General features: G+C 35.3%; 1 protein-coding gene across 3 annotated transcripts in view; it reads left to right on the plus strand.

The window, feature by feature from the left end:
* RPS6KA6 (ribosomal protein S6 kinase A6) overlaps positions 1–20280 on the plus strand; it is a 162299-nt gene extending 142019 nt beyond the window's left edge. For all 3 annotated transcript variants that reach the window (XM_057718747.1, XM_057718748.1, XM_057718746.1), the window contains one exon: positions 20024–20280. In XM_057718747.1, coding sequence (XP_057574730.1) covers positions 20024–20075 — 52 coding nt within the window. In that variant the 3' untranslated portion in view covers positions 20076–20280. The remainder of the gene's footprint in view (positions 1–20023) is intronic.
* Positions 20281–22928: the final 2648 nt, after the last annotated feature.

The raw sequence follows: 22928 nt of genomic DNA on the forward strand, positions 1-22928 counted from the left end.
CATCCAATCTAATCTCCTCACCAGTGACAGGACTTCCCCAGGTGTGGGAACCTTTCCTCCTTCACAGCTCCCTCCCTGGGGCACAAGGCCTGTCCCAATTCCTTCTTTTTCTTTTTGTCCTACCCAGTTACATGGAGGTTTCCTTTTTTTTTTTTTATTTTTTATTTTTCAGAAGTCTGAGTTCTCCTGTCAGTGTTCAGGACTTGTTCTGTGTGAATCGTTCCACTTACAAATGTATTTTTAATGTTTTTGTGGGAGAAGGTGAGCTCCACATCCTACTTCTTCGCCATCTTGATCCCTCTCCCATACTTTCTTATTAAATGTGTTATATCTTTTGTTAAATTATTTTTGAATGTTTATAGGGATTTACAGTGTACTACTGGCTTATAGGTTCTGGAATCCACTTCTTCCCACCTTTTTTTAATACTTTGACACTGTATTGACAACTCTTAGCTTCTGTTAATTTCTCATTTTCCATAATTTCTCACGGATTACTGATGATGATTTTTGTCCTCACACCTGGAAGTTATTTTAGTGCCAAGGAATGTAGATCACTGGGGGCTTGAGGCTTACATTCATTTAGGTATTTTTTCTTATCTTTTATTTTTGTTTTCATATCTCCATAACTATGTTTAACTTCACCTTTCCAATGTGAAGCTTATTCTCTTTGGTGGAGAAAATGGAAGGAAGCAATTTTATTTTCTCACCATCATTTCTTAAAATCACATAATCTTCCTTTAACAGTGTGTCTATTTTTTCTACTTTTTTTCTTTTAATTTTAAAACAAACCAAAATGAAAGACCCCCATTTTTGTCATTAGCATTTTCATAAACTTTGGTTCATCATCATATTTAGCCTAGCTAAACTGTAACCCTACACATTTGTACCATTCAAAGTGTTAATCATTGATTATTTTCTTTAATCTTTGGATGTGTCATTTTGTTTATATTTAAGCTCATCAAAAAGCTTTCAGCAGTTAAATCCTTTTTAATTTTGGATTATTTAAATAGCTCTCTTCTATGTTATTTATTGCATTGTCATAATATTCATTTCCTTTTATACTCTTTGGATTATACCTATATAACTTATGAGTTTTTTCATATTGACAGTTCTTAAGTCTGGGATATGTATATGACTATCCCCATCATTCTCTTCATACATTATCACAAATTTCAACATAATATGATTTTTTTCCCTCAAGGTTCCTATCACTTTCATATCACCAAGCTGTTTTTAACTATTGATCAAGATTTAACTTAGAATGGCAGTTTTCTTGTGTGTTTCTTTCTTCTTGAAAGATGAAATTTTCAGCAGGGCAAGAAAAGAAGTTTTAGGAGCACTGCCCTTTATCAAAATGAGATTTAATATTTGGAGTCTTCATGAGAGGTGACATTCTCTGTCAGGATTACTTCTTTCCTTTGTGTCTATTGTTTAAGGATATTAAGAAATCAGCACCAATGCCTTTGATAAGTATGGCTGTTCTCTAGTATATTACTAAAACTTCTTTTAGGATTCCCTCTCCTATGATCATCACCCATATATGTTGTCTCACAACTGCCCTTGTTTTTTGTTATTTTTACCTTAGAGGTATAAAAAAATATATACAACAGATAAGTCTCCTGAGATTACTTGTCTGTTACTAGAGGTATTCAAATGAAAGTAGATGACTACTTGTCTTCCAAATCTTAAAGATGGTCAAGCATTGGATAGGGATTTAGAATGATGCTTAAAGTCGTTTCCAAAACTAAGTATAGGGTGCTGAACTTAAATATGGTACTAGTATCACTACTTCTTCCAACTAAACCTATTCTTGATAGGATATAATCTTATAGTTTTGTGTGGGGTCCTAACTCCTTTGTTACATACATTCTTAAGTTTACATGATTCATTTCCTATATTATATAGAATGATAAACATATCTATATTTAATTCCAGATTCTATAACCTTACCCTAAAAATTACTTGGAATTCATTCACAGTATCTTCTATGTTATTCAGTTTTAATTTGGACATCTCTATTCTTCCTCAAATATCAGTTTAAAGGAATTATGACCAGGTTTGTAAGTATCCTACTAAATTTATTCTTCCTAAGATGCATTTGGTCCCTGGTCCATCTATTTGTCATTGTAGATTATGATCCAATATCTGAAATTCTGTTTATTGACACCCTTGATGTAAGCAGTTGATGCTGTCCCAAATCTGCTTTCTGTTCCAATGTTACAGTCTTTAGCTGGAAGAATATATAAAATATAAAGCCCTACTCCCCCCTCTAAGCCATTCATTTTATTTACTCAGACCTTAAAGGTAAAATAAAAGAGTTGGAAAATATCAGAATATATTTTATACCAGCTATTGGAAATACAAATTTCAGAATCTGCACTGGTAGTTGATTTTTTCATAAACATCAGTGTTGATAGAGGATTAAAATCTTCCATGGTACCATAGAAGAGTTAAAGCACTTTCTAAAAATAATGTTATACAATAGAAATCTGAAAATTAGTCAACAATTTCCCTCATCCAGGTTTCTAAAGAAACCATGATGATACCACACACACCCCTTTAAAAGAATGGCACCACAGTCTTCAGTCAAAGTAAATGTGAAAGATATATTCAAGAGACATTTCCACTTCTTGGAAGATGGAGTATATGTACTTTTCCCTATTCTTCCCACTAAGTACAACTGAAAATACTGGACATTATATGTAATACAAACATAAGATGGCTCTGAAAGGTGGAGAAAAGACAAATCATCTAGGGTCCTTGAGGCCTGAAGAAAAACACTGTGGTGAGGTCCCTGGATTTTCTTTTTGCCCATGTATCGCAGACTGAGGGCCAAAGTAGCTAGCAACTCACAGATGTCCAGGGTTGCAGGGGGGAAGCCCCAACAAAAAGCCTGCTCTCTATAGTCAAAGTATCACAAAAGGGGCAGCTTATCAAGAGAGAAAAATTTTAGACAATAAGTGCTCTACACCAGCCAAATACCACAGAAATAACTTCAGACTCATTCTTACCCCTGCCAGCAAAAGCCATGTAGAGAACCTAGACTTATGTCCTCTCCAGGCTGTAATGAGATACCCCAAAGTCCCCACCAAGATGGTTTCAAAGAATGTAGGGTAGAGATAAGACTTTCATCTTTGCTGAGTAATAATATTTCCCTTCTCCAATGTCAGTGGAGAACACAACGGGCGATGTCAGTGGAGAATACAACAGGTGATGGGGAGGCTGGACTACCACTCACATCTGGCTGTAAAGAGGCATCCTTCACCCTACACACTAGCATAATGTCAGATGAGACATAGTGGAAAGTCAGCACTTTCACCATCACCTGGCATTAATGAGGCAACCTCACTTCCCTTTTGGTGTCAGTGAAGGCCATGTGGGGAACAGTAATGAGACACTCCTACCCCAGCCAGCAAAGGAGGTATGAGAAGGCCTAGTGGAGGAGCTGTAATATCCCCAACCAGCAGTAATAAGGATTTCTCTCATTTGGATGCCAACAGACAGACTTTTTGTATCTGTAGATTCAAAAAGCTAAGCAAATCCCATACAGAATAAGCTCAAATTCACATCAGGACACATCATTAACTTGTGAAAACTAAAGACAAAAAAATCTTGAAAGCAGCCAGAGGAAAATGCCATCTTTGCCTATAGGGGGGAAACAATTCAAATGATAAGAATATCTCATCAGAAACCATGAATTCTAGAAGAAAGTAACAAATTATTCAAGTTCTAAAAAGAAAGAACTGTCAATTCAGAATCCTACCCAGTGAAATATCCTTCAGAAATAAAGGGAAAATCAAGATATTCTCAGATGAAAGATAACTAAAAGAGTTTGTTGCCAGCAGATGTACCCTAAAAGTCTTTAGATAAGGCTATCTTTCCTTAGTAAAAAAGAAAAGATGTAAGAAGGAAACTTGGAACACCAGGAAGAAAAAGAACACACCAAAAATATAGATAAATACAATAGACATTCCTTTTCCTTTTGAGTTTTCTAAGTTATGTTTGATGACTGAAGCAAAAAATATAACACTGCTGGATGTGGTTGTAGATAGGTAGAGGAAATACTTAAGACAATTATACATGGGGGAGGATAAAGGGATATAAGAGGTTAGTTTTCTATACTTAATGAGAACTGCTAAAATGATAGCACCAGTAGAATGTCATAAATTTTGTGTATATATAATGTAACACCTAAAGCATTCACTAAAACCATACAAAGAGTTACACTCAACCATGCTATAAATTAAAATGGATTTATAAAAAATATACAGATAATCCCAGTAATGCAGGGAAAACGTAAGACTGTGTTTGAAGATGACATGATTGCCTATGTAGTAAATCACAAGAAATATACCAAAAAAAGTCCTAGAACTAACAAGCGTGTTCAGCACTATGACATGATTCAAGATCAACATACAAAAATCCATCATAATTTAAATATACTACAAATGAACATGTGAGCACCAAAATATCACTACAATTTACAATGTCTCAAAAAATGAAATATTTTGGTGAAAATCTAAAAACATGTATAGGACTTGTATGTTGAAAACTACAAAAAGCTAATGAAGGAAATAAAAAAGCATTTAATAAATAGAAATACAGTGCTTATGAATTGGAAAACTGAACATAGTAAAGTTTCAGTTCTCTGCAATTGATATACAGATTTGATGAAGCTCCTGTCAAAATCGCAGTAAGATCTTTATAAGTACATACAAAATTATTCTGAAATTTATATGAAAAAGCAAAGCAACTAGAACAGCTAAAACAACTTTGAAAAAGAAAAATAAAGTGAGACGGACCCATCAACCTGATTTCAAGAATTACAATATAGCTACAGTAAAGACTGTGTGGTATTGGTGGAGAAATAGACACACAGATGAATGGAATAGAATAGAAAATTTAGAAATAGAAGCACACAAATATGTCCATCAACACAATAAAAAGGAAATCATCAACAAAATAAAGAGACAATCTACTGCATGGGAAAAAATATTTCCAAATGATATAACTGTTAAGGGGTTAATATCCAAAATATATAAACAGTTCTCATATCTGTTGGGAATTTTATTATTATTATTATTATTATTAATGATTCAATTTTATTACACATAATTAGTCTGTTCATACTTTCTATTTCTTCCTGGCTCAGTTTTGGGAAATTGTACATTTCTAGGAATTTTTCCATTTCTTCTAGGTTGTCCATTTTATTGGCATATAGTTGTTTGTAGTAGTCTCTTATGATCCTTTTTATTTCTGTGGTGTTGGTTGTAACTTCTTTTTCATTTCTGCTTTTATTGATTTGGGCTCTCTACCTTTTTTTCTTGATGAGTCTGGATAAAGTCATCAATTTTGTTTACCTTTCGAAGAACTAGCTCTTAGTTTCATTGATCTTTCCTATTGTTTTTTTTTCCTCTATTTCATTTACTTGTACTCTGATCCTTATAATTTATTTCCTTCTACTAACTTTGGATTTTATTTATTCTTTTTCTAATTTCTTTATGTGTAAGAAAAGGATAATCCTTAAAAGGAAATATCTATAAATTGGACTTGCTCAGAATTAAAAACTTTTGCTCTGCAAAAGACTCTGTTAAGAAGAAGAAAATACAAGCTACAGAGTGGGAACAAATGTTTGTAAACCACAAATCCCACAAAGGTTGAGTATAAAGAATATGTAAAGAATTCTCAAAACTCAACCAAAATAACCCAGAGACTGGGCAAATGACATGGATAAACAGTTCAATGAAGAGGATATACAGATGGCAGATACATATCTGAACGGTTAGTCAACATCATTAACGATCAGGGAAATTTAAATTAAAACTATGACATATCACTATGCACACCCATAAGAACAGCTAAAATAGTGCCATGTGCAGAAACTGGATCTCATATATACATTGTTGGTGGGTATATAGAAAGGTACAGACACTTTTAAAATAGTTTGGCAGTCTCTTTAAAAATGTGCAAATACTATGTAACCGAGCAATTTCACTCCTAGGGATTTATCTCGGAAAAATGAAAACTTACATTCACACAAAAATCTGTACACAAATGTTTATAGCAACTTTATTCATAATAGCCAAAATTTGGAAACAACCCAGATGTACTTCTGTGGGTGAATGTTTAAACAAACTAATGCATCCATAATGTGGACTACTACTCAGCAATAAAAAAGAATGAATGAATAGATACAACAACCTGGATGAATTTCCAGAGAATTATGCTGAGTAAATTATGCCAATTTCAAAAAGTAACTATCTGATTCCATTTATATAACATTCTTAAAATGAAAAAATTATAGAGATGGGGAATGGATTAGAAGTTGCCATCCTTTAGAGATGGGGGCCAGGAGGGAAGTGGGTATAGATATAAAAGAGCAACATGAGGGATATTGTGGTAATGAAAGTGTTCTGTGACTTGACTTTATCAATCTCAGTATCCTGGTTCTGATATTGTACTATAATTTTGCAACATGTTACCATTCAGGGAAAGTGGTAAGGGGTACATGGAATCCCTCTGCACTATTTCTTACAAATGCATTTGAAGCTACATTTTTATTTATTTGTTTATTTATTTATTTACTTTTATATTGGTGTAGAGTTGACTAACAATGTTGTGTTACTCTCAGATGTACAGAAAAGTAATTCAGTTATAAATATACATGTATCTACTCTTTTTCAAATTCTTTTCCCATGTAGGTTATTACAGAGTATTGACCAGAGTTCCCTGTGCAATACAGTAGGTCCTTGTTGGTTATTTTAAATACAGAACTGTGGGGACTTCCCTGGTGGCACAGTGGTTAAGAATCCTCCTGCCAATGCAGGGGCCACAGGTTCAATCCCTGGTCCAGGAAGATCCCACATGTCTTGGAGCAACTATGCTGGTGCACCACAACTACTGAGCCTGTGCTCTAGAGCCTGGGAGCCAGAACTACTGAGCCTGTGCATGACAACAGCTGAAGCCTATGCACCCTAGAGTCCACATGCCACAGCTACTGAGCCTGTGTTCTGCAACTGCTGAAGCCCATGCACCCAGAGCCCATGCTCAGCAACAAGAGAAGCCACCACAATGAGAAGCCCATGCACAGCAACAAAGAGTAGCCCCCCACACACCACAAGTAGAGAAAGCCCACATGCAGCAACAAAGACCCAAAGCAGCCAAAAAAATAATAAGTAAAATAAATATTATTAAAAAAATAAATATAGCATTGTGTACATGTCAACCCCCAACTCCCAATCTATCCCTTCCCCAACGCTTCCTGCCTGGTAACCATAAATTTGTTCTCTAAGTCTGTGAGTCTGTTTCTGTTTTGTAAATAAATTCATTTGTATCATTTTTTTTTGATTCTACATATAAGTGATACTTGTGATATTTATCTCTGTCTGACTTACTTCATTTACTATGATAATCTCTAGGTCCATCCATGTTGCTGTGAATGGCATTATTTCATTCTTTTTAATGGTAGAAAAATATTCCATTGTATATATGTACCACATTTTTTAAAATCCATTCCTCTATCAATGGACATTTAGGTTGCTTCCATGTCTTGGCTATTGTAAACAGTGCTGCAATTAACATTGGGGTGCATGTATTCTTTTGAACCATGTTTTCCTCCAGATATATGCCCAGGAGTGGGATTGCTAGATCATATGGTAGCTCCATTTTTAGTTTCTTAAGGAATCTCTTTATTGTTCTCCATAGTGGCTGCACCAATTTCCATTCCCACCAACAGTGTAGGAGGGTCCCCCTTTTCCACACCCTCTCCAGCATTTATTCTTTATGGACATTTTGATGTTGACCATTTTGACTGGTGTGAGTGATATCTCATTGTACTTTTGATTTGCATTTCTACAATAATTAACGATGTTGAGCATCTTTTCATTTGCCTTTTCTCCATCTGTATATCTTCTTTGGAGAAATGTCTCTTTAGGTCTTCTGACCATTCTTTGATTGGGTTGTTTGTTTTTTGATATTGAGCTGCATGAGCTGTTTGTGAATTTTGGAGACTAATGGCTGGTCAGTTGAATCATTTGCAAATACTTTCTCCCATTCTTTGGGTTGTCTTTTCTTTTTGCTCGTGGTTTCCTTTGCTGTGCAAAAGCTTTTGAGTTTAGCTAGGTCCCATTTGTTTATTTTTGTCTTAATTTCCATTGCTCTAGAAGATGGCTGAGAAAAGATATTCCTGCAATTTATGTCAAAAGGTGTTCTACCTATATTTTCTTCTAAGAGTTTTATGGTATCCCATCTTACATTTAGGGCTTTAATCCATTTTGAGTTTATTTTTGTGTATGGTGTTAAAGAGCTCTCTAATTTCATTTTTTACATGTAGCTGTCCAGTTTCCCCAGCACCACTTATTGAAGAGACTGTCTTTTTTCCATTATATATTCTAGCATCCTTTGTCATGGATTAGTTGACCACAGTTGTGTTGCATTATCTCTGGACTTTTTATCCGGTTCCATTGATCTATATTTCTGTTTTTCTGCCAATACCAAACTGTTTTATTGACTATAGCGTTGAAGTATAGTCTGAAGTCAGGGATACTGATCCTTCCAGCTCTGTTTTTCTTTCTCAAAATCACTTTGGTTATTCAGGGGTTTTTGTGTCACCATACAAATTTTAAGATTTTTTTGTTCTAGTTTTGTGAAAAATGCCCTTGGTAATTTGATAGGGATTGTATTGAATCTGTAGATTGCTTTGGGTAGTATAGTCATTTTGACAATGTTGATTCTTCTGATCCAAGAACATGGTATATCTTTCCTTCTTGTGTCACCTTCAATTTCTTTCATCAGTGTCATATAGTTTTTGGAGTACTGGTCTTTTGCCTAACTTTGGTAGGTTTATTTCTAGGTATTTTATTCTTTTTGAAGCTATGTTAAATGTGGTTGTTTCTTTGACTTCCCTTTCTGATCTTTCATTGTTAGTGTATGGAAATGCAACCAATTTTTGTGCATTATTTTTGTGTCCTGCAACTTTACTGAATTCATAGATGAGTCCTAGTAGTTTTCTGGTAGCATTGTTGGGATTTTTTGTGGACAGTATCATGTCATCTACAAACAGTGACAGTTTTACTTCTTTTCCAATTTGGATTCCCTTTATTTCTGTTTCTTCTCTGACTGCTGTGGCTAAGACTTCCAAAACTGTGTTGAACAAAAGTAGCGAGAGTGGACATCCTTTGGCCTGTTGCTGATCTTAGAGGAAATCCTTTAACATTTTCACCACTGAGAATGATTTTAGCTGTAGGTTTGTCATATATGGCTTTTATTATGTTGAGGTATGTGCCCTCTATGGCTGACTTGCTGGAGAATTTTTATCATAAATAGGTGTTGAATTTTGCCAAAAGCTTTTTCTGCATCTATTGAGATGATTTTTATTCTTCAGTTTGTTGATCTGGTGTATCACACTGATTGATTTGCAGATATTGAAAAATCCTTGCATCCCTTGGATAAATCCCACTTCATCATGGTGTATGATTCTTTTCATGTATTGTTGGATTTGGTTTGCTAGTATTTTGTTGAGGATTTTTGGGTCTATGTTTATCAGTGATACTGGCCTGTAATTTTTTTGTGTGTGGTATCTTTGTCTAGTTTTGGTATCAGAGTGATTGTGGCCTCATAGAATGAGTTTGCGAGTGTACCTTCCTCTGAGATCTTTTTGGAATAATTTTGGAAGGATAGGTGTTAATTCTTCTCTAAATGTTTGATAGAATTCTCCTGTGAAGCCCTCTAGTCCTGGACTTTGGTTTGTTGGAAGTGATTCAGTTACAGGTTCAGTTTCAGTACTTGTGATTGATCTGTCCATATTTTCTATTTCTTTCTATTTCAGTCTTTGGAGATTGTACCTTTCTAAGAATTTGTCCATTTCTTCTAGGTGGTCCATTTTATTGGAATACTGTTGCTTAAGTAGTCTCTTGTGATCTTTTGTATTTCTGTGGTGTCTATTGTTACTTCTCCTTTTTCATTTCTAATTTTATTGATTTGAGCCCTCTCCTTCATTTTCTTGGTAAGTCTAGCAAAAGTTTTATCAGTTCTATCTTTTTGAAGAACTGGCTTTTATTTTCATTGATCTTTTCCATTGTTTTCTTCATGTCATTTACTTCTGGTCTAACGTTTAGGATATCTTTTTGTCTACTACCTTTGGGTTTTCTTTATTCTTTCTCTAGTTGATTTAGGTGTAAGGTTAGGTTGTTTATTTAAGATTTTTCTCGTTTCCAGAAGTAAGATTTTACTGCTATAATCTTCCCTGTTAGCACTGCTTTTGGTTCCTCCCATAGGTCTTGGATCATCATGTTTTTGTTATTATTGGTCTCTAACTATTTTTTGATTTCCTTTTTGATTTCTTCAGTGATCCAGTGGTTGTTTATTAACATATTGTTTAGCCACCCTGTGTTTGTGGTTTTACAGTTTTTTTTTCCAGTAAGTGATGTCTAATCTCATAGTGTTATGGTTAGAAAAGATGATGATATCACTTCAGTTTTCTTAAATTTACTGAGGATTGATTTGTGGCCCAAGATGTGATCTATCCTGGATAATGTTCCATGTGAAATTGAGAAGAAAGTGTATTCTGCTGCTTTTGGATAGAATGTTCTGTAGATATCATTTAACTCTGTCTGGTCTAATGTGTCATTTAAGGCTTGTGTTACCATATTAAATTTCTGTCCGGAAGATCTGTCCATTCGTGTAAGTGGGGTGTTAGAGACATGCAATATTATTTTATTGCTGTTGGTTTCCCCTTTCATGGCTGTTAGCAGTTGCCTTATATATTGAAGTGCTCCTATGGTGGGTGCATATATGCTGACAACTCTTGTATCTTCTTTTTTGGATTTTTTTGTTTTTGTTTTATTTATTTATTTATTTATTTATTTATTTATTTATTTATGAGAATAATTGCTTTACAATGTTGTGTTAGTTTCTGCTGTACAACAAAGTGAATCAGCTATATGTATATATATATCCCCCCCCCTTCTTGGACTGCCCTCCCACCCCCCCATCCCACCCATCTAGGTCATCACAGAGCAGTGAGCTGAGCTCCCTGTGCTATATAGCAGCTTCTCACTAGCAATCTAATTTACACATGGTAGTGTATATATGTCAATCCTAATCTCCCAATTCGTCCCACCATCCCTTTCCCCTGCTGTGTCCACATATCCTTTTTCTATGTCTGTGTCTCTATTCCTGCCATCAAAATAGGTTCATCTGTACCATTTTTCAAAGTCCACATATATATGTTAATATATGATATCTGTTTTTCTCTTTTGGACTTACTTCACTCTGTATGACAGAATATAGGTCCATCCACATCTCTACAAATAATCCAATTTCATTCCTTTTTGTAGCTGAGTAATATTCTATTGTATATATGTACCACATCTTCTTTATCCATTCATCTGTCATTGGACATTTGGATTGTTTCCATGTCCTGGGTATTGTAAATAGTGCTGCAATGAACATTGAGGTACAAGTGTCATTTTGAATTATGGTTTTCTCAGGGTATATGCTCAGTACTGGATCATATGGTAATTCTATTTTTAGTTTTTTAAGGAAGCTCTATACTGTTCTCCAAAGTGGCTGTATCAATTTACATTCCCACCAACAGCACAAGAGGGTTACACACCCTCTCCAGCACTTATTGTTTGTAGATTTTTTGACGATGGCCATTCTGACCAGTGTGAGTTGATACCTCATTGTACTTTTGATTTGTATTGCTCTAATAATTAGTGATGTTGAGCATCTTTTCATGTGCCTCGGCCATCTGTATGTCTTCTTTAGAGAATTGTTTGTTTAGGTCTTCCACCCATTTCTTGATTGGATTGTTTGTTTTATTGATATTGAGCTCCATGATCTCTTTGTATATTTTAGAGATTAATCCCTTCTCAGGGCTTCCATTGCAAACATTTTCTCCCATTCTGAGGGTTGGTTTTTCGTCTTGTTTATGGTTTCCTTTGCTGTGCAAAAGTTTTTAAGTTTCATTAGGTCACATTTGTTTATTTCTGTTTTTATTTTCATTACTCTAGGAGGTGGGTCAAAAAAGATCTTGCTGTGGTTTATGTCTAAATGTGTTTTTCCTATGTTTTCCTCTAAGAGTTTTATACTGTCTGGTCTTACATTTAGGCCTTTAATCTGTTTTGAGTTTATTTTTGTGTGTGGTTATGGGAGTGTGCTAATTTGATTCTTTTACATATAGCTGTCCAGTTTTCTCAGCACCACTTATTGAAGAGGCTGTCTTTTCTCCATTGTATATCCTTGCCTCCTTTGTCATAGATTAGGTGACCATAGTTGTGTGGTTTTAGCTCTGGGCTTTCTATCCTGTTCCATGGATCTATATTTCTGTTTTTCTGCCAGTATCATAATGTTTTGATGACTACAACTTTGTAGTATATTCTGAATTTAGGGAGCCTGATTCCTGCATCTCCACTTTCCTTTCTGAAGATTGCTTTGGGTACTTGTGGCCTTCTCTGCTTCCATACAAATTGTAAAATTTTTTGCTCTAGTTCTGTGAAAAATTCCATTGATAATTTCATAGGGATTGCATTGATTCTGTAGAATGCTTTGGGTAGTATAGTCATTTTCAGAATATTGATTCTTCCAATCTAAGAACATGGTATATCTTTCTATCTGTTAGTGTCATCTTTTTTGTTGTTGTTTCATCATTATCTTATAGTTTTCCGAGTACAGTTCTTTTGGCTCCTTAGGTAGGTTTGTTCCTAAGTAATTTATTCTTTCTGTTGCAATGGTAAATAGGATTGTTTCCTTATTTTCTCTTCCTGATCTTTCATTGTTAGTGTATAAGAATGCAAGAGATTCTTGTGCGCTAATTTTGTATCCTGCAAATTTACCAAATTCATTGAATAGCTCCAGTAGTTTTCTGATAACATCTTTAGGATTTTCTATGTATGGTATCATGTCATCTGCAAACAATGACATTTTTATTTCTTCTTTTCCAATTTGGATTCCTTTTACTTCTTTTTCTTCTTTGATTGCCATGGCTAGGCTTCTGAAACTATGTTGAATAAGAGTAGAGAAAGTGGACGTCTTTGTTCTGTTGCTGATCTTAGAGGGAATGCTTTCAGTTTTTCACCACTGAGAATATTTACAGTGGGTTTTTCATGTATGGCCTTCACTATGTTGAGATAGGTTCCCTGTATGCCCACTTTCTGGAGAGTTTTTATTATAAATGAGTGTTGAATTTTTTTCAAAAGCTTTTTCTGTGTCTATTGAGATGATCATATGGTTTTTATTCTTCAATTTGTTAATATGGTGTATCACATTGATTGATTTGCATATATTGAAGAATCCTTGCATCTCTAGGATTAATCCCACTTGATCATGGTGTATGATCCTTTTAATATGTTGTTGGATTCTGTTTGCTAGTACTTTGTTGAGGATTATTGCTTCTATGTTCATTAATGATATTAGTATGTAAATTTCCTTTTTTTGTGATATCTGTGTCTTGTTTTGGTATCAGGGTGATGATGGCCTCATACAGTGCATTTGGGAATGTTCCTCCTCATGCAGTATTTTGGAAGATTTTAACAAGGGTAGGTGTTAGCTCTTGTCTAAATATTTGATAGAATTTACTGTGAAGCCATCTGGTCCTGGACTTTTGTTTGTTGGAATATTCTTAATTACAGTTTCAATTTCAGTACTCATGATTGCTCTGTTTATATTTTGTAATTCTTCCTGGTTCAGTCTTGGAAAATTGTATCTTTCCAAGAATTTGTGCATTTCTTCCATATTGTCCATTTTATTGGCATATAGCTGCTTGTAGTAGTCTCTTATGATCCTTTGTATTTCTGCAGTGTCTGTTGTAACTTCTCATTTTTTGTTTCTAATTTTATTGATTTGAGTCCTCTCCCTTATTTTCTTGATGAGTATGGCTAAAAATTTATGAATTTTGTTTTTCTTCTCAATGAAAACCTTTTAGTTTTATTGATCTTTGCTCTTGTTTTCTTTGTTTCTATTTCATTTATTTCTGCTGTGATCTTTATGATTTCTTTCCTTCAACTAACTTTGAGTTTTCTTTGTTCTTCTTTCTCTACTTGCTTTAGGTGTAACTTTATTTTTTTTTAAGAACGTTTATTGAGACACAATCAACATGCAATAAACTGCATATATTTAAAGTGTGCAATTTGATATTTTTTTCTTATTAGTAATGTATACATGGCAATCTCAATCTCCCAATTCATCCCACCTCAACCCCCACTACCTGCTCCACTTTCCCCACTTGGTGTCCATATGTTTGTTCTGTACATCTGTGTCTCTATTTCTTCCTTGCAAACTGGTTGATCTATACCATTTTTCTAGATTCTGCATATATGCTTTAATATATGATATTTGTTTTTCTCTTTCTGACATACTTCACTCTGTATGATAGTCTATGGGTTCATCCATGTCTCTACAAATGTCCCAATTTCGTTCCTTTTTATGGCTGAGTAATATTCCATTGTATATATGTACCACATCTTCTTTATCCATTCATCTGTTGATGGACATTTAGTTTGCTTTCATGCCTTGGCTATTGTAAATAGTGCTGCAATGAACATTGGGATGCATGTGTAATTATGAATTATGGTTTTCTCTGGGTTTATGCCCAATAGTGGGATTGCTGAGTCATATGGTAATTCCATTTTTAGTTTTTTAAGGAACTTTCATAGTATTTTCCATAGTGGCTGTATCAATTTACATTCCACCAACAGTGTAAGAGGGTTCCCTTTTCTCCACATCTTCTCCAGCATATATTGTTTTTAGATTTTCTGATGATGCCCACTCTAACCAGTGTGAGGTGATACCTCATTGTAGTTTTGATTTGCATTTCTCTAATAATTAGTGATGTTGAGCAGCTTTTCATGTGCCTCTTGGCCATCTGTATGTGTTCTTTGGAGAAATGTCTATTTAGGTCTTCTGCCCATTTTTTGATTGGCTTGTTTGTTTGTTTGTTTGTTTTTAATATTGAGCTCCATGAACTGTTTATATATTTTGGAGATTAATCCTTTGTCTGTTGATTCATTTGCAAATATTTTATCCCATTCTGAAGGTTGTCTTTTCATCTTGTTTATAGTTTCCTTTGCTATGCAAAACCTTTGAAATTTCATTAGGTCCCACTTGTTTATTTTTGTTTTTATTTCCTTTGTTCTAGGAGGTGAGTCAAAAAAGATCCTGTTGTGACTTATGTCAAAGAGTGTTCTGCCTATGTTTTCCTCTAAGAGTTGTATAATCTCTGGCCTTACATTTAGGTCTTTAATCCATTTTGAGTTTATTTTTGTGTATGGTGTTGGGAAGTGTTCTAATTTCACTATTTTACATGTAGCTGTACAGTTTTCCTAGCACCATTTATTGAAGAGACTGTCTTTTCTCCATTGTATATTCTTGCCTCCTTTGTCACAGATTAGTTGACCACTATGAGGTTTTGATATACCAGTCTCTATATTAAAAAGACTGTTTTAAGTTGCTGGTCTTTTAATTTCAAATGCATTTCCAATATACTGCATTTGTACTCTCCACAGTATTGTTGGTTTTGATATCATATTTGTGTACAGATGAGTTCTTACCTTTAGTGTATGTTTGACTTTACTGGTGAGCTTTTCCATTAAGAACTTTCTTGTTTTGAATTTTGACCTTTTCATTTCTGCCTAGAGAAGTTCCTTTAGCATTCGTTGCAAAGCTGGTCTGGTGGTACAGAATTCTCTTATCTTTTGCTTTTCTGTAAATCTTTTGATTTCTTCATCAGATCTTAATAGGAGCCTTGCTTGGTAGAATATTCTTTCTTGTAGTTTATTTCCTTTCATCACTTTAAATATATCATGCCACTCCCTTCTGGCCTGAAGAATTTCTGCTGAAAAATCAGCTGATAACATGTAAATTCTCTTGTATGTTTTCTGTTGCTTTTCCCTTATTGCCCTTAATATTTTTTTGTCTTTACTTTTTGTCTGTTTGATTAACATTGGTCTTGGCATGTTCCTCCTTTGGTTTATCCTGCCTGTGAATCTGTGAGGTTCCTGGATTTGGATGACCCCTTTCTTTCCCATGTTAGGAAAGTTTTCAGCTATTATCTCTTCAAATATTTTCTCATGTCCTTTCTCCTCTCTCTTTCTCTTGTCCTCTGGGAACTCCTATAACACAAATTTTGGTGACTTTAATGTTGTCCCAGATATCTCTTAGACCATCCCCATTTCTTTTCATTCTTCTTTCTTTATTTTGTTCTGTGGTAGTGATTTCCACCATTCTGTCTTCCAGATCACTTATCCGTTCTTCTGTCTCAGTTATTCTGCTATTGGTTCTTCCTAGTGTATTTTTCATTTCATTTATTGTATTGTTCATCTCTGTTTCTTCCTTAGTTCTTCTAGGTCTTTGTTAAACATTTCTTGAATCTTCTTGTTCTGTGCCTCCATTTTCCCCCCAAGGTCTGGAATCATCTTTAGTATCATTACTCTCAATTCTTTTGTAGGTAGATTTCCTATCTCCACTTCACCTAGTTGTTCTTCTGGGGTTTTATCTTTTTCCTTCATCTGGAACATATTCCTCTGCTGTCTCATTTTTGTCTAACTTTCTGTGATTGCAGTTCCTTTCTGCATCCTGAAGGGTTGTAGTTCTAGATTATTCTGTCTGTCCCCTAGTGGATGAGGCTTCTAAGAGGCTCGTGCAGGCTTCCTGGTGTGAGGGGCTTTTTCCCACCCACTTGCAGGTTGAGCTGGGTCTTATCCCTTTGGTGGGCAGGGCTATGTGTGGGGTTTGTTTATTATTGGGCAGCTGTTTATTCAGGAATACTTTAAGCAGCCTGTCTGCTTTTTGTCAGGGCTGTGTTCCAGCCCTGTTGGTTGTTTGCCCTGAGGTGTCCCAGCACTGGAGCCTACATGGTGTTGGGTGGGGCCAGGACTTGGTGATAAAATGAAGACTTTCTAGAGGGCCCATTTTAATGAAAACTCACCAGAGCTGCCACTGTCAGTGTCCCTTTCCCCACATTGAGCCACAGCCACCCCCCACCTCTGCATGAGACCCTCCACTACTAGCAGGTAAGTCTGGCCTGGTCTTTTATGGGGTTACCACTTTTTTCCCTGGGTCCTGGTGTACATGAGACCTTGTGTGTGCCCTCTAAGAGTAGAGTTTCTGTTTCCCACAGTCCTGTGGAATTTCTGTAGTTAAACCCTGCTGACCTTCAATCTCAGGCTCTCTTAGGGCTCCTCCTCCCATTGCCAGACCCCCAGGCTGGGGAGCCTGACGTGGGGCTCAGTCAGAACTTCCACTACTGTGGGAGAACTTCTATAGTATAATTATTTTCCAGTATGTGTCTTGCCCAGCCTTATGTATGGGATTTGATTTTATTGTGATTGTCCCCGCCTACCATCTTGTTGTTGCATCTTCTTTGTCTTTGTGTGTAGGGTGAATACAATTTTTTTTTAAAAAAAATTGGTATCACAGTGTTGTGGAATTATACATCTTATAAAAACAAAATTGGAAATTACTTTTAGACATGTCATGATCCTTGGAGAGTTATTATTGGATACGCTTTCCATTGAGAACTTTCTTATAAAATTCTAACTAAGTAGTTTTTAGCAAATAACAAAGCAAGAAAAAAATGCCAGTAAGCCTCTAAAATTATGTGTCAAAATACCTCCTACATGCCTAGGGTGCTGTGGCCACCAAGGGATTAGCTTAACATAATTAATAATGAAAAATGGCCCTGATATTTCCACATAATAAACAATACTCTTACAGTTCACTAAGAATACCCAAAAGTCAGTGCAGAGGAAATATTTATGGATATAATCATGTTTTTTTGACTGTATTTCTCTTTTTCCTCATCACAGGAAAATCAAATCAATAAGAAAATAAAAATTCAAGAAATAAAGAAAAGAGAAGAAATGGATGTGACAAAAAATTGAGCCTCTTCTTGAGCTTTAAATTTGTAGGGTTGGAGTACATTCAACCCTGATTAAGAAGCAAAATTCATTCTTATGCACCAGTGAAATGGGAGGCCTTGCAAAGTGGAGATTGGCTGAGGACACAGAGTTTTTGAGGGCTGAAAATGTCTCATTAGCCTCATTAGGAAGATAGTAGCTTGTGTGGGAGAAGAAAGAATTTTTTCCCTTACTTCTTTCTCTGAAGAACTAAACTACTAGGCAGAGCTTCCTTTTAGGTAGTTGGTACCCTTTAGTGCTTTTTGAGAAAACACTGTTTCAGAAACATCCCCTGTAGCTTGTTTTAATACTTGTGAAATAAATGATAATGTCAATGGTAATTCAAGTAGAATGAAACCCTTCTTATCTCATCCTACTTGTTTTAAATTTGGCACTGAAACATAAGCTGGGTGAGGTTTGGAGGAGAAAACACAGCAGTGTGTGTGAAAGCTCTGTATACACCAGGAAACTGAGTTCTTCCAGTTTTTTCTGAGGTGTACTCTTTAGCTCTCCAATCCCAATCAGCAGAATGTTTGACATCCCTGGAGTTTCTTCCTTTTATTTTTCACCATCCTATGCTTTCCATATTTCCTTCCCCCTCCTTCAGGACCTTGTCCCCAAAACCTTGCCTTGGGCTACTCTTTCATACAGATGAGGTGGTTGCACTGTTACTTTTTTTTTTCTAAAGTAGATTAGTTTAACTCTGTTGTAGGAGATTTTTTGGAATGTTTCTAGTAAGAGGCTTAATATCAGATCAAAGTAAGAACGCTTCAATGTGAAGCATAGGTACTGAAATGAGATAAACTTTGTAAGAGAAATTCACTTTGTACCATCAGAAAAGGGTATTTTATGGCTTTGAAAGTAGACTTCAGTAACCCCCAACTTTGTTTCCCATACCTTTTATAGACAATAAGGGATATAGAGTCCCTATCCCTTTCAGTGTACAGATCAATATTTAGTTCTTGACTTAAAATGTGAAAATCTTGTATTATTTATTTTTACAAAAGAATGCATGCTTACTGTAACAAATTCTAATACTACTGAATGTTTTAGTAAGAAGTCAAATCCCATCCTACCCACGTGTTTTTTCTTCATCCCACTCCTCAAAGGTAACCTGCATTAATAGTTTAGTGTATCTTTCCAAGTACTTCCTTATGTATATGAAAATAATTTTGTGCACATTTTCTTTATTATACCTGATTTATATTTTATATCTGACTTTTTTCAAACATAACAAGATTTTATTTAATTAACAATATTTCTTTCCATGACAGTACATACCTCATTCTGTTCAATGTCTACCAAATATTCCATTTTGTGTATGTGCAATAATGCATTTAGTCTGTTATTAATAGTCTTTTGAAACACATCCAATTTTCCCATGTTAAAAACAATACTAGAAAGAATAACCATGTGAATTTATATCAGTATTCACACGATAGATTCTTAGAAGTGGGATTTTTAGGTCATAGGGTCATCAAGGGTATACATTTAAAATTCGAAAGATATTGCCAATTTGTCCTCCAGGAAGTTATCAGTTTTCACTCCCACTAAGTATGTATGTGTGAGTGCCAAGTCTTCAATGTTGAAAAACTTGAAAAGTATATTTTGAATACCAATAGTTATCATATTGAATTCCTAAGAACGTGGGACCTAATGTCCATTTTCACTCTAGCTTAGGACTTCTAAGATGCTCTCCAGCCTAGGGACCAGAGTGACAAATGTGGTTTCTTGGATTTACCCAGGATCAAAAAATAATAAATTTAGGGTGCTGTTGAGTACACTACTATAGTGGTATTCTTTGACATCTAGGCTGGATAGGAGGAAAAGCAAGACCAGAAGCGGTAATAATATAGTGGGAAAATAAGGAGTGTACAAGGTACTGAATGTAAATATGAGAGTGTAGTGGAAATAGGGGTGGTTGAGGAAAAAAGATTGGAGGTGGTAGACAGAGTGGGGAAATAATAAGTTGGATATCTAGGAGGTGTGATAGTACTGCTTCAAAGGTGCTTCACAGGTGGAGGGAGGATGGTTTAATGTAACTGTGACTTGAGATTCTTATGATACCCAATTATGTTACATTTACTAGGCAAGTGAGCTGTGGGGTTTTGTTTTTTTTTTTTTTTCAGAGTGACATGTTCTGGACGAGATCATAATGACCAACTCTTGGTAAAATTGTGAGAGTTTGTCTTCAATGGCCTTCCTAGACTGTGCATCTCACCTTGCAAGTTCTCCACCCCTTCAAACCCAGTGCCCTCAACTACTAGAACTGTCTTTCTAGGGACTCCATCTGACTACCTAACTGCTCAAGCCAGACATAGACCTTTATCTCCTAGTCCTCCAACAAAACCATCAGTTTGATGTTATAGTCTCATTAAACAACTGATTATCCTGATAAATGCATCTGCTGTAATTTGTTTCTTTCCAGCACTCACTTCTACTTGAACCTTAATAACATTTGAATTTCAAACACCTGGTCCAGCCAATACTTTATCAAGGAACGATCTTTCTTCACCCTATGTAATTCCATTATACCATTTACACATCCATTGCTTATGAATAAGGCTGTCTGATCATTATTTGAGGTTTCTAGGAACCATAAAATGTAGCAGAACTGTTTATCTGACCTTGAGGACCCACATGCCTTCAGCAAACTTCAATAATCAATAATTGTATTAACTCTTCTCCAAGTCTTTTTGTCCTGCTGCTCCCTTCTCCAGGATGTTTACAAAGTGTGAGCTGTTGAAAACTTAATGAGGTAAAAGTACCTGGCACGTAAATGCATTCTTTTAATTTCAAGACCAGGTATACACATAAAAACAGCACTGACCTTGCCTATATCTATTACACTGGCAGGATTGTGTCATCTTTTTTTCAGACAGTTTATAAAGGTTTATCCCCAGTTATTCTTTGGTGAAGCCCTCAAAGTCATTGGAGTGTTGCTAGTCCAGAAAACACGCATTAAATCACTAATTTTTAGGTTTTCCCAAGAAAATTTCACATTGGAGAAAGAATAACACAAAAACAGAAAAACTTGTCCAAATGTTTGGTCATTGGATTTGGGCTTACAATGCAAATTTGTGCTTTCTTGCCTGAGTCAAAACTAAAAGACCTATCACAACTTCATGTAGAGAGAATTTTTTGTTTGCTTTACATTTATTATAGAAACAAGATTATGCAAGACAGAAGACATAAAAAATGTTTGGCACTGAAAAAATTGTAAATAGGTCTGGACTAGCACAAATCTTGAAACAAAAACACACCTATAACTTTAAAGGTGTAACAACAGTAGTAACCATTTATTAAGGGCTTTCTATAAGCCAGATATTGATTAAAGTTCTTCTTATGCTCATTACTTCATTTAAACATGACATCCCTATAAATTAGCTACTGTTATTATCCCTATTTTTTTTCTGACATGGAGATTCAATCTCAGGTGAGGTAAATTACCTAGGATCACACAGCTATTGAGGGACTGAGCTGAGATTTGAACTCAGTTTTCTTTCATACCAATGCCACTGTGCCCAACCACTGTCCCATATGACCTCCCTCATGTGCACCTTTGACAATATACAAAGGAAAAGGAAGGGTTTTACAAACAGAACATGAACAATTCCTTGAAGGCATAAAAGACTATGAGTGTGTGTGTTTGTGTGTGTGTGTATGTGTGTAGTGAGTGGGGAGTGAAGAGACCCAGCCTGAGTGTCATAGTTGTGAGTACTGGTCCCTGCCAGTGAGAACTGGCAGGACAGTTCTCAGGGACTGCATAGGAGGCTCTACAAAGGCTGCCTTTTCTCTATTTTCCTTCCACAAGAAGTGAGTAAAGCTAATATTTAAGTTTATACTAGTGAAGAAATAAAGCTGATAAGTGGTAGAGCTTGGTTTTTAGGTTGAGATTTAAGGGCTAAAAGAAACTCTAGTTTTTCCCTATATCTGGAGTCTGTTAAATTAAAAGCAAAATTAAAATATATAGTCAAAATCTCAATTAGACAATTCCCTTTCAACTGGTTTTCAAATGCTATTATAGAGCAAAATAAAAAAAATATATATAAGTATACACTTTAGAATTCCAGTCTAATACAGGAGTGTAAATGCACTAATTTACATGATAACCACAAAACTGGAAAGACTCCTTACTTTCCTAGTTTTCTAAACAGCTAGCTCCCTTCACTGAAATGCTCTGAAGGAATCTTTTTTTTTTTTTTTTTTTTTTTTTTTAACTTTTCTCCTTTTATTTTCTGATGAAACCATACACATGACATTTCAGCTGTAAAAGATATGGCTGTCAGTTTTGCATTAAGAAGATGTTTTTAATATCATTATCAAGAAAAATGAATGACTCCCGACCGTAAAAATGCTGATTTTTTGACTTGGATGGTTTGGAAGATGCTCCGGTATACTTTCTTTTTTTTTTTATTTATTTATTTATTTATTTATTTTTTATTTTTTTTTGGGGGGGTACACCAGGTTCAATCAACTGTTTTTATACACATATCCCCATATTCCCTCCCTTCCTTGACGCCCCCCCCTCGAGTCCCCCCCACCCTCCCTGCCCCAGTCCTCCATAGCACAGACATATATATACTACCAACTGTAAAATAGTCAGTGGGAAATTGTTGTATAACAAAGGGAGTCCAACTCGAGGATGAAGGAATCTTTACAAAGCTTAAACTGCCTCTTCTGAGTTTTGATCTCAACCAGACTGTCAGCTAGCTTTCTCGCTCAGCTTTGTTTTTCCAGTTTAGTTTGATTCATAGGTATGGCCAACTTTGCCCTTTTCATAATAAAGGTATGTAACAACACCAATGCCTCACTCAGTTCCACTTATGCTGGTACACTAAATGATCTGTAACGTCTCTTCGATCTTGAGATGCTCTTAGATTATTATAATTCTGTTAAAGGGTCACACTAATTCTAACAGCAGTTTTAACCATGCAATGCTGTGCCAGAACATAGTATAAAATTCATAAGTGTTAGCTATTGTTTGGAAAACTATGCATATCAAATAGATTTATTTCCAATGGTGATCTTTAT

The sequence above is a fragment of the Hippopotamus amphibius genome, chromosome X (assembly GCF_030028045.1).
Source record: "Hippopotamus amphibius kiboko isolate mHipAmp2 chromosome X, mHipAmp2.hap2, whole genome shotgun sequence".
In the NCBI taxonomy this organism is placed as follows: Eukaryota; Metazoa; Chordata; class Mammalia; order Artiodactyla; family Hippopotamidae; genus Hippopotamus; species Hippopotamus amphibius.